The sequence below is a fragment of the Penicillium crustosum genome, assembly GCF_028827405.1.
Source record: "Penicillium crustosum strain IBT 35664 chromosome Unknown utg000002l_segment0_segment0, whole genome shotgun sequence".
Taxonomy (NCBI): domain Eukaryota; kingdom Fungi; phylum Ascomycota; class Eurotiomycetes; order Eurotiales; family Aspergillaceae; genus Penicillium; species Penicillium crustosum.
Genome location: NW_026623123.1, coordinates 5,423,585 through 5,435,872, shown reverse-complemented (window position 1 = coordinate 5,435,872; position 12,288 = coordinate 5,423,585). Strand labels below are relative to the sequence as shown.

The window sequence follows — 12,288 nt, the reverse complement described above, 5'->3', positions numbered from 1 at the left end:
GTAACTCCATATAGACGGTCAATGTTGGTAAATCCGCCACGCTGGCAAATATCCGCTCTGGTGCATGAAATTTTATACGCATAAAACCCCGTCTAGGAGTTGATCACCCGTAAGCAAATCAGATAGCGCAGAATGGGTTTGATTGTCGCGCTTCCTAGTATCAAGAGGCTGGGGTCTAGAATGAAGAAGCAGAACAAAGCAGGTTAATTGAATTGAATACATTCTTTGCGAGACAAAATATTAAAACATTGAACGTTGGCCCCCTGACATGCCGTAATTTAAATAGTGGTTGATACTGGGGCAATCGTTATCCCGATTGTTATTATCGCGTCTTATCGTTCATCTCAATTCTGCATCTTCTTTCAACCCCTACCCTCACCTATCTTCGGCCATCATGTCGTTAATTTAAAACTTCATTCTTTTTTTTGGTCTTAGTAACTTCTTCAGGCACAATAATTGTCGGGAAGTCTAATACTCTCCATCCTGTACGGTATCGAGAATCATTGCTCGCAAATCCACATCGCATTGATCACCAAGGAATTAATTGGCGTGATATAGACCCATTGACTCCGAGTCCTTCGTCCCCAATCCCATCAGTCGCGCGACTCGCTTTATATATACCGTTTCGCCTTCAATTCGGTCTAGGGCCGGATTTCAATTGACACCTACCTTTCCCCTCCACCGTGGCTTCCACCCTCTATCGGGCGTCGCCCATCGACCCGGCTCTCAAATCTGGTTCTCCACAGGAGCGCGAGTTCCCTTACGACTTGTCCGCCGAGAATTCTTCCGCCCGTCACGCGTCCAACGGATCCATACCGTTTTCTACAACACTACCGGATATCAAAAGCGTGACCAAATTCAGCTCAGGCGAGAGTGACGGATATCCAGGCTCTTCTGTTAGCACATCGCTTCCTGGACTCGCAGCTCTGGCCTCGGTTGCTTCAGCGCCTACCTCTAATCTTCGGTGTGTTGATACCCCATACAGATTCTAAATGGAAACCATTCGTGGACCTTTTGGACGATCTATCTTGTTTGCGTAATCTTCAATCGGGCCCTGGAGAGCAGTAATCTGGCCCCTCATAAGAATTCGAATCAGTTGGCTAATCCATATATTTTAACTCCCTTTTTTTTAGTTCATCCAGTGATGCAAGTATGAATATGGCAAATATGACATACGCTACATCATCACCGGCAGCTACGACAGGAGGGCAAGGGAGTGGACCTGTAAGTGTTGAAATATGCCCTTATATCAAGAAACTGTTATCGCGCGTGGTCTTATCTCTGGGGAGTTATCAAAAGTCTTGGCGCCACTCGATCCGTGCACCCGCTTTTTCCCTTTCCTTATCGACTCAAATCTCTCACAATCTTATCATCCTCTTCCTCTTCCCAACTTCTATACCCTCATAATGGCGACCACATTGACTGACGACAAGCGACCTCAATTACAGCCCGTTTGCCAAAATTGCGGTACCTCTACCACCCCTCTGTGGCGGAGGGACGAACTCGGTTCAGTCCTCTGCAACGCATGTGGACTCTTCTTGAAACTGCATGGCCGACCTCGTCCGATAAGCTTGAAAACAGATGTGATTAAAAGTCGCAATCGCGTCAAGACTGGTCAGGGCCCTAAGCGCAAGGTGAGTTCGCGATTAAAAAATTTTCCTCCCCCGGTCCCCCTGCCTCCAAGTTCCACCTTTCGTAGATAAGAACATGCGCTAATCGAGATTGTGATCCCGTAGTCTGGCGGCCCTGTCGATACCAATGGCATCCCACCGCGATCTGAGGCGGGGACCCCTCCCCTCGGCTCTCATGGATACCGTCGCGCGTCGCGCAAGATGTCCTCGGGTCATTCGGATCGCTCCAACTCCCCCGTTTCCCGGACCGAGACACCTGGCTTTGGCTCGATGCACGCGCACAACTCGAATATCGCGCCGCAGCACATGTTTGACAGTGTTACCCTGGGCGATAGCATGACCTCTTCCAGCGGCCTCCCCTCCCGCCAGATGCGCCAACCCTCTCCCTCGGCAGTCGACCGCCAACTCGATTCCCCCCACACATTCGAAAGCCTCCTAGCCCTCAATACATCCCTGAAAACACGCGTTAGTGAACTCGAGTTCGTCAACGAGCTCTTCCGCGGTCGCGTCACGGAACTCGAACAGAGTGACGCCAGCGCCCGTCGATCGGAGATGATTGTGCGAGACTCCGAGGTTCGTTTGAGACGGTCTCTCGAGGATGCTCAGCGCCGCGAGGAGGATCTCAAGCGTCGCGTTAGCGATCTCGAGCGCCAGCTTGGCTCTAGCAGCACTGGTGACGCCGAGTCCGGCGAACCGGTCGCGAAAAAGATCCGGCTGTCGGATGTTGTGGAATCTGGCGAGGATGTGCTGGTCAAATCTCCCAAGAGCGTTTAGGTCTTGCGGTACCTTACTATTTCAGGCCCTTTCCCATCTGCTTATTTCACTCCATCATCGGTCTACGGGTAGTACAAGCTTTCAACCTACATTAAGCTTACTACTCTGCTCCCAACCTCTGATATTCTTGATACCCTTCATGGCTCCTTCGTCATCACTGACTGGAACTTTAACCCAAAAAAGCTACATACTATTGAATGGTCTCAGTTTCTCTTACTTTCTTATCTGCGAACGTTTCCCCAAACGTCTTGTTTTAATTTGCTTTCCTTGCGCTGTGCTGTACGAACTCCTTCACTATGCTTCTAATACAATACTTGATCCCTATCCTTCTCTTCTTCCAGAACTCAAATCTCCGGAAGATCAATGGATCAGTGGTCCAACTGGGAAATGTCCCGTCATCCGGGTGTTTTTCCTGGGATGTTTCTCTCAATGTGCTGGTTGGTGCTTGCAATCATTATTATTTCAGTTTGCTGCTTTCATGGAGCAATGCAACCGTTTTTGGTTGATTTAGGCCAGCTTGACAGGTCTACGGGCCGGGTTTTCTGTTTTTGATTGATTTAAACGAACGTTCTCGCTTTCTGTGTTGCGATATCTACATGTATGCTAGGAGGGAAATGAAAGTGTCATGCAAATCTTCGGGTCATAGCAATCTTAGGAGATTGTTCAAACATAGCGTAGATGTGGCGGCATGGTACATTTATGCAATTGAGAACGAATATTGAAGGACATCCTCCAATTAGATTGAGATCGAAGCAAATAGCTACTATGTACTTGGATAGGTTGAAGAATACGGCACGATCTCCAGGTGTACAGTAAAGAAATTGGCCATGTTCTGGCCCATGGAAAGCTAGGGTAAACCACAGAAAAAAAGCCAGACGCAAAGTACTAAGTCTATGGAGAAAACAGTGCATCGTGGGTATACCAAATAAGGACACCAGCCAAATAACATCCCTCATAAAATGTACTCTATGAGAAGTCATAACAAATCGCAAAGAGATCTAGGCAAATGTGCAAGCAAGCAATTCATAAGCCCATGCTTGCCACGTAGGTCGTGCTGCACCTTCATAATCCAAATTGACGGGGAAAAATATCATCAAACTCACGCGAGTCGGTGGTCCAGTTTCTTGCTCATGACGTTATTGATGTTCTTCTCGCGGATAATGGTCCACAGGCAAACAGCGATACCAAACAACCCGGAAACGAAAGTCATGAAATAGGCTGTGCGGTAGCAGCCTAGTCCATCGGGGCACTCGCGGTCGCCATCGTGGCCGACAACAGAGTGTCCATCGTAGATGCTACCGTATAGCAAATTGAAAACGTTACCACTGAATACAGGGGCTAGCGTCATGACACCCCAATTCTGGGACAGGCCACCGATACCGAATGTGTGTGCCGTTAGAGAAGGGAAGACGCCGAACAGGAAGCCATAAGCAATTCCAGTAAAACCGGAGACAACGACGAGGCTGTTCGGGTTGGAAATGGTGGTTCCGGCAAGCTGGGTCAGGGTAAAGACTACCGCCGACAAGAATAAACACCAGATGCGGGACATGCCGAGCTTCTTGACTAGCAAGTCAGAGCCGATACCGCTGAATAGACGGCCAAGGAAATTGCCGAAAGAAAGAATGGAGACGTGCATGACCTGGCGGTGTTGGATGAACAGGTCTGTTGCGCTGTCGTCGTAGTATAGCCATAGGGCCTTCACACTGTTACCAATGTTGTTGATGGTCATCAAGCCGATACCGGACAAGAGTGCCATGGTCAAGAAGAGTTGCCAGAACTCGACTTTTCGGAGCATGGCGACACCTCTGATGTCGTTTTGGTGCGCCTCAATGGCCACTTCGTCCAGGAAGTCATCGTCAAGTGTATCGAAAGAGGGGCGTGGGCGGTCGTGCTTGGGTACCAAGGTGGAAGTCTCGTCGTCATTGGCGAATGCTCTGCCTTGAGAGTTCGATGCAGCCGAGTGCGACCGCGCATGCGCGGGGTATTGTTCGCGAGAAAACGCGGTAGAGCCATGTAGATCGGATTCTTCTGGCACAGATCGAAGGTCGCTGGGGTTGTGTTCGTGTGCGGTGTGTGGGATGGACGAGTACGGCTCGCTGGCGAGGATTCGAAGGAATGGAATTGAGGTAAAAGACAGAATCGAGGTTCCGAGGGCTAGAAGCAAAAGAAAGCGGCCAGTATCGTCCTTGAAAACGAGGGTCGACAAATTGGACCAGAATAGCGCGCTCAGTCCAAAGGCGGCCATTGGGAAAGCGGTTGCCGTGCCGCGGTGTTCGGGGAAGTTGGCTGCAGCTAGAATCGTTGTGTTAACTCTGTCGAGGTCCTTGGTGTGCATTTGTAACATACCTGTTTTGATGGAACCTCCAAAGGCAGCGCAACCACCCATTCCAGTAAGGAAAGTGAAGACGCATAGGAAGACAACCGGCATCGATCCTTGGCCATTATCATATGCTATAAAACATTAGAGCTGCTCAATTCTGGCACGCTAGTATCAAAACATACCCATATAGATTGGGAAGTAGCCCAGGCCCAGGCAAATAGAGCCGATAAGCGCGACAAGTCGTGGACCGCGGGAATCTGTCAGTAATCCCATTGGAATACCCATAGCATACATCCCCAGGTTCCCCGCGACACCCTAGAGCTTGTTAAGATCCGCTTCCCGGCACCGGACACGGAACAACTCACAATAAAGTTGCTCTCGGTCGAAGAGAGCTTCATTCGCTGTGCGAACTGCGGCGCCCACGCGGAGTATGCATACTGACACAAGTTAAGCTTAATGATCCTGAATGGGGATAAGATCGGAGATATCACGTACATTGGTTCCGCATGATAGGGCGACCAGCGTCCCCGCAATAACGGAAATAATCCGGGCAGTTCGGTGGAGAGAATCAGACATTATGTCGTTCCTCTAGGAGTCGTTTTGATATCTTGTGCGATCCAAGTGGTTTAGCGGCGGGAGCAGTTGATTAGGCCCTAGACAGATGTGCGGCCGACACTGACAGAAACATCGGACCCGAAATGAAAGACGGAAATAGTGAAAAGAGCGAATGGAGTTATATAGGAGAATTGAGGGAAGAAGGCCACCTGGGAGTTTTCAGGAGCGTACACTTAGGTAAGGACTTGGAGGTGATCCCGGGGGGGCCGCGTGGTCGGAACAGCCGTCAAGCAAGCGCCAAGGAAAGTTTGCTCCACGTCAACTGATATGTAAATACGATGGAGAATGAATTGATTTATAAAGAAATTGTGAAAGGAAACGGGAAAAAAAAGAGGGATGGAATGTAGTGGATGTACTCTGTCGTCTTAGTCCTACGTTGCATCCCCGATAACACACATCAAGATTATGCAAAGCCGTCAAATCCTCCGGGATTGCGCGAATCGGGACTCGTCATAGTTCGATTACATGGCTAAATTCGGTTTCTCCACACGCGATAAGGCGTTAATTTTCGGGTTTGATGCCTTAAAAGACCTCGTTAATGCCTGGTTTTGACTCTTACTGTGATTTTGCCTGTTAAAACACCATCAACCCAGTTTACTATTTGTCACCTGCACTGCCATGGGTATACCTACCTATGTATAGGTAGGTATGTATATATGTATCTACCATGAAAGTATATTATAACACCCAGGTAAATTTTTGAGCTTTGTAATATCACCTATACCGTTAATTTTCCCTGTATTCATTTTTAAGTGGAAAGAATAGTTTGCGTAGTGACAGAGGAAATCTGTTGCTTCGTGTATATACATATATATATATATATGACATTATAGGAGTAATAGTTATCTTCGATGTACACATATTCTCATATTGTCTTGAGATAAGCGTATCACTTTTCTTTCATTGTAGATGGTCTCACCAGCACCTAGGAACTGGCTCGAATAAAATACCGAGTAAATCGATACCTTTGTACGGAGTAGTTCCTCCAGTGCTATGAAAAAGAATCTTGATAATGTCGAGGGTCATGGCGGGGGTGAAAAGGCTAATCCTAAATGGGCAGGCCAAAAGAGACTTGGCACGTGATATATTTTCCAGTTGGAGATATTACGTAACGATAATGACGGAGGCGGCCTCAGGTGATGATCTTCAATTCTGATCACTTGCGTCTCTCCACACTCTCATCGATTCTGGATCTAGATTCACTTCTAAGGTCATAAATTACCACCAGAACAGTGGGTTATACTATACCTGCACTCCCAAGATGGGTGCCCTCCTTTCCATTCCGCTCTTGGCTGTGCCGAGTGTTGGTACAGTATGTTGTCTCCTACCAATCTCCAGTTCACCGATACGCTCGTTGCCCAGTTGGCTAACTTGATTCTCACCCTCAACAGCTATTGACAGTCGCAACATCATGCTGTGGAGCAGCGACATGTTCTGCTGTATGCAGCGCTTGCGGAAAGTTTCAAAACAGGTACCACTTATCAGCTGCCTAGTGCGGAGAACCTCGGACTAACAAGGACAACAGTATGGCGACGAGAATCGCCTATGCCTTCATCCTTTTGATCAATTCCATAATTTCCTGGATTATGCTCACACCATGGGCTCTGAAAAAATTGCAAAATTTGACCCTAGATTATATGGAGATTCGATGCGATGGGAAGGAATGTCATGGCTGGGTCGCAGTCCATCGTATCAACTTTGCCCTCGGTCTCTTCCATTTGATCCTCGCCCTTTTACTTCTCGGGGTTAAAAGTTCGAAAGATACTCGCGCCGCTCTTCAGAATGGGTTCTGGGGTCCGAAGGTCATCCTCTGGGTGGTCTTTGTCGTCATGTCCTTCTTTATCCCCGAACCCTTCTTCTTCGTCTATGGCAACTATATCGCATTCTTCTGCGCTATGCTATTTCTGCTTTTGGGGTTGATCCTTTTGGTGGACCTTGCGCACTCGTGGGCGGAGCTATGTCTGCAGAAGATCGAAGACAGCGACTCTCGTGTGTGGCGCGGTCTGCTTATTGGTTCGACCCTCGGCATGTACTTGGCATCTTTGGTTATGACCATACTGATGTACATCTTTTTCGCGAACAGCGGTTGCTCTATGAACCAGGCTGCTATCACCGTATGTATCTCCCGTACCACAAATCTTGGTGCCCAACTGACTCGTCACAGATTAACCTGATCGTGTTTTTGATCATCTCTTTCGTTTCTGTTCAACCAGCAGTGCAAGAATCGAACCCTCGTGCAGGACTGGCTCAAGCTGCAATGGTCACTGTCTACTGCACCTACCTCACCATGTCTGCTGTTTCGATGGAACCGGATGACAAGAATTGCAACCCACTTATTCGGTCCAGCGGAAGCAACACCAGGACTGCCACTATCGTCATTGGTGCGATTGTCACTATGCTGACCATCGCATACACCACCACACGCGCTGCCACCCAAGGAATTGCCTTGGGATCGAAGGGCGGTCATAGCTACATCCAGCTGGGTACAGATGACAACGAGCACGGTTTGGTGACCCAGCAACCAAACGCCCGTCGGGAGATGCGCGCTGAAGCTCTCCGGGCTGCTGTTGAGAGCGGTAGTCTTCCTGCTAGTGCCCTGGATGATAGTGATGACGAGGATGACTTCGACACCGCGAAGGACGACGAGCGTGGTTCAACCCAATACAATTACTCGCTCTTCCACATCATCTTCTTCCTCGCCACGACGTGGGTGGCCACTTTGTTGGTCCAGGGACTGACGCTGGAGACCACGACAGATTTCGCACCGGTAGGTCGCACATACTGGGCCAGCTGGGTGAAGATTGTCAGCTCCTGGATTTGCTATGCTATCTATCTGTGGACTCTGGTCGCGCCTGTTATGTTACCGGATCGCTTTGGTGTTTATTAGTTTTTTTTGGGATTGGTTTTGCGCGTTAACAGCGATATGTTGCTCCTGATCGTCCGTTTTGATTTATATCCGTAATTGAAATGCTAGACAATTAAATGAACATATCCACATTCTTGCAGAGCAAATAAAGCCTTGGGTAGAATAGAACAGGGGCGTCATCGAATGTATAGAGCTGTCATATTCTACCGGCCCACCGTGGTCTTGGCAAACCCACGCGTTAAGTGAGACGCGTGCCAACTTATCCTCCGCAGACATTATGGGATGAAGATGGCGACAATCCAAGCCATCGAGGCCCGCTCGGTATGAAATTTGATGTCTTTCCGCAAAGTCCCGATCTGACCAGCGTATTAATTAGGTACACCAAATCCAATCAGGTCAAGTCATCGTTGACTTGTGCTCTGTCGCCAAAGAGCTTGTTGAAAACAGTCTGGATGCCGGCGCAACGACAATCGGTGGGTGAATAACGTTTCGGATATGATTTGTGACACGCTTTCTAATGATTTTGAGGATTTCAGAGGTCCGATTTAAGAATAATGGACTGGACCTAATTGAGGTCCAAGATAACGGCAGCGGGATCTCGCCGGAGAACTATGAGAACGTCGGTGAGTTGTCACTTCTCCCTTGGTACCTTGCCCTCAAGCTGATTCCCTCTTTTTTTTTAGCATTGAAACACTATACTTCCAAATTATCGTCATACGATGACCTCTCGAGCCTGCACACCTTTGGTTTCCGGGGTGAGGCGATATCCTCACTCTGCGCGTTGTCCGACTTCCACATCGTCACAGCACAAGAAAAGCAAGTTCCCCGCGCGAATCGACTCGATTTTGAACAATCCGGCAAACTCGGAAAGACACAGATCGTTGCTGGGCAGAAAGGAACGACCGCATCGGTAGAAGGCATCTTCAAGCGGCTTCCAGTACGCCGGCGAGAATTAGAGAAGAACATCAAGCGGGAATACGGGAAAGTTCTGAATCTGCTACATGCCTATGCATGCATTAGCACTGGAGTCCGATTCAGCGTCAGGAACACTGTGGGCAAGACACGGAATGTGGTGGTCTTTTCTACAAATGGAAATAAGACAACCAAGGAGAATATTGCCAATGTCTATGGCGCGAAGACATTATCCGCTTTGATATCCCTTGATCTAGAGCTGGAGTTTGAGCCTGCCGCGGCTTCGAAACGGGCTGGTGATGATCAACTGAGTAAAATTCAGGTGCGAGGCCATATCTCACGTCCTGTATTCGGCGAGGGCCGTCAGACCCCGGATCGTCAGATGTTCTTTGTCAACTCGCGGCCATGTGGCCTGCCACAGATTCAGAAAGCGTTTAACGAGGTTTACAAGTCGTTCAATGTCTCGCAGTCGGCGTTTATCTTTGCGGACTTTCAGATGGATACAAACGCTTACGATGTCAATGTTTCGCCTGATAAGCGCCAAATTCTACTTCATGATGCGGGGGCTATGATTGAATCACTCAAAGTTTCTCTTTCGCAGCTTTTCGAGGATGCGGATCAAACTGTGCCGCAGTCATCGGTTAAACCAAAGCCTTTGCCAAAGCAGCAACCACTAGCATCACTTCCAGGGTTCGTTACTGCTCGGGAGCTGAGCGAAAGCAGTGGGCTTAGAAGTCCAAGTCAAGATCAGACGAAAGAAAGCTCAGTAGAGACACCGGGGGCGAGTCAACAGAGTGCGATTCAGCGCTTCGCGAGCTCACAAGCGAGCATTGGAAGTGTGCAAGCTACGCCATCTCCAGCTCGATCGATGAGAACGCCCCGCGCTGCAACCACTCGCTCTTCGATGTCGACGCCAGCCCCAACCGAGCTAGAAACGCCTGCTGAGGAAATCTCCGACGATGAGCTTTTCGTGCGGCAAACCGCCCAGGAAGAGTCTGAGCCAACCCCTATCTCCCACGAACCCTCGTCTCACCCATCAGCTCCTGACGAGACTCCATCTCGCGTTCGTGGGGACCTAGAAGAAATTCCTAACATTGTCCAAAATGCCTTCGATCGAATGCGTCCGCGGCGCGAACCCGCTGAACTGGCTACCATCACTATTGGTAACCGAACCATAACTTCCATGATCGGTAGTGGTTCTCCACGAAAACGGGTGCCGGAAGATCCACCTCTAATGAGAGAGCCGCCTCGACGGAAGAGACGAATACACACACCATCACGGCCTAACATCTTTGGCCAACATATGAAATCGTTTGCGGCACCTGGGTCGCAGCTGGATGATAAAGAAGATGAAGAGACTTTTGCTAGTGAAGATGTCCAGGATGAAGAAGATGAAAATGACATTTCAAGTGAAATTGAGGATACGCAAGGCACTGAGCAAGAGCCCGAAGATGAGGGCTCACCTCCGCCCGAGGATGCCGAGTATGTTCCCGACCAAGGTGAAGCTCAACCAGAACCCGAAAACACTGAGCCACCTGCCGCAGATGAGAACCTCGACGAAGCTCGGAACAAGGCGCAGGAAGAAGCTATAGTTCAACGGCTCATCCATGAGGCCGAGGAAACTGCTGTGCTTCCCCAAGAGAACAGCGCGAACCGTGCAAAGAAGATGAGCAAGGGCGCTGCGCATCGCGACGCGACTACACAACTTGTCGGCACGATAGATGGGTCTATTTCACGTGTTCAATCTCAATTCACCACATTGCAAAAGACCATGCAAGTGGGAACCAAGAAAACGCAAGATGAAGCCACTGATGTTGGGGAGAAAACCGCCGAGGACAAGCTTTCCTTGACTGTAAGCAAGAACGATTTTGCCCAGATGCGTATCATCGGCCAGTTCAACTTGGGCTTCATCATCGCAGTCCGCCCAGGAGAAGACCACGATGAGCTTTTCATCATCGACCAACATGCCTCTGATGAGAAATTCAACTTTGAGCGCCTGCAAGCTGAAACCGTGGTGCAAAACCAGCGACTCGTCCGTCCGCAACGCCTCGATCTCACTGCTGTTGAAGAAGAGGTTGTCCTTGAGAACCGCGCCGCTCTTGAGAAAAACGGTTTCCTCGTAACTGTCGACGAAAGCGGCGATGAGCCTATCGGTCGCCGGTGTCAACTGGTCTCGTTGCCGCTGAGCAAGGAGGTGGTATTCGGCGTACGAGATCTGGAGGAATTGATTGTGTTGCTGTCAGAGTCAATTTCAACATCAAATGGACTATCAGTACCACGACCAAGCAAAGTGCGCAAAATGTTTGCTATGCGCGCTTGTCGCTCAAGTATCATGATCGGGAAGACCTTGACAAGCCGTCAGATGGAACGAGTCGTTCAGAACATGGGTACTATCGATAAACCGTGGAACTGTCCCCATGGTCGACCGACGATGCGACACTTGATGAGTTTGGGCCAGTGGGATGAATGGGATGAATTTCAGGAAACCGAAGGACTCGACCCTTGGAAACAATACTTGGAAGGAGAGGACGAAGATGAAGAAGACGAAGAATAGCCCATAACGATACCCTGTGCGTAATATAGATGTATAACAAGAACAACATATTAAATGAACAAAGACATGAACCCTATCACCACCATTTCAGCCACCCTTTCGCCGACTGATCCACTTTCTTCCCATTATCATCAACGTCGACATGTCCATTTTGCCCATTTACATTGCCATTTTCAAAAGCCCCGTCTAGTTCCGTATCACTATCCCGCCGATCATCACCATCCTCACTCCCATCTTCCCCATGACCGTTTTCAACAGCATCCATCATATCCTCCAGGGCCAGCAAATCACGCTCAATCATCTCTGCCCAATTTTGCACATCCCCAATCTCTTTTAAGCCCTCGCGCGTCTCATCCGCGAATCCAACCCACTGCTGATTCTGTCGCGCTAGTCGCTGCGTATTCTCTGCTAGCTCAGCTTCTTGTCTTTCCAGCGCTGCTGCGTTGGATTGAATGTTTGCTGCACGGTCACGAAGCGGCGCTTCGAGGTTTGTCCCAACTGAGTGGAGTGTTGCAGTGAAGGCCGCCAGCGCTTCTTTTTGTTGTTGGTCGTCTGTTGTGTTTGCTGGGTCTGCGGTTGAGTTTGAGTTTGGGTTCGGTTGCGGGGCGGGATCCAT

At 49.3% G+C, this 12,288-nt stretch overlaps 5 protein-coding genes across 5 annotated transcripts; 3 read left to right on the top strand and 2 right to left on the bottom strand.

The window, feature by feature from the left end:
- Positions 1–1,406: 1,406 nt before the first annotated feature.
- N7487_005556 (putative GATA transcription factor (AreB)) lies at positions 1,407–2,405 on the top strand (the record flags this gene model as incomplete). Its single annotated transcript, XM_056873303.1, has 2 exons — positions 1,407–1,634; positions 1,737–2,405. 2 exons carry the CDS (start codon positions 1,407–1,409, stop codon positions 2,403–2,405), a joined length of 897 nt encoding a protein of 298 aa, XP_056731023.1.
- A 1,099-nt stretch (positions 2,406–3,504) lies between these two features.
- N7487_005555 (uncharacterized protein) lies at positions 3,505–5,301 on the bottom strand (the record flags this gene model as incomplete). Its single annotated transcript, XM_056873302.1, has 5 exons — positions 3,505–4,697; positions 4,752–4,856; positions 4,908–5,040; positions 5,091–5,162; positions 5,221–5,301. 5 exons carry the CDS (start codon positions 5,299–5,301, stop codon positions 3,505–3,507), a joined length of 1,584 nt encoding a protein of 527 aa, XP_056731022.1.
- Positions 5,302–6,601: 1,300 nt separating this feature from the next.
- On the top strand, positions 6,602–8,227 carry N7487_005554 (serine incorporator domain-containing protein; the record flags this gene model as incomplete). The annotated part of the gene is made up of 4 exons (XM_056873301.1): positions 6,602–6,652; positions 6,732–6,811; positions 6,866–7,454; positions 7,505–8,227. The coding sequence occupies 4 exons, from the start codon at positions 6,602–6,604 to the stop codon at positions 8,225–8,227; spliced, it is 1,443 nt and encodes a 480-aa protein (XP_056731021.1).
- Positions 8,228–8,488: 261 nt separating this feature from the next.
- On the top strand, positions 8,489–11,672 carry N7487_005553 (ATP-binding mismatch repair protein PMS1; the record flags this gene model as incomplete). Its single annotated transcript, XM_056873300.1, has 4 exons — positions 8,489–8,527; positions 8,583–8,679; positions 8,743–8,829; positions 8,890–11,672. 4 exons carry the CDS (start codon positions 8,489–8,491, stop codon positions 11,670–11,672), a joined length of 3,006 nt encoding a protein of 1,001 aa, XP_056731020.1.
- Positions 11,673–11,748: 76 nt separating this feature from the next.
- Positions 11,749–12,288, bottom strand: N7487_005552 (uncharacterized protein; the record flags this gene model as incomplete). Its single annotated transcript, XM_056873299.1, has 1 exon — positions 11,749–12,288. The coding sequence occupies one exon, from the start codon at positions 12,286–12,288 to the stop codon at positions 11,749–11,751; it is 540 nt and encodes a 179-aa protein (XP_056731019.1).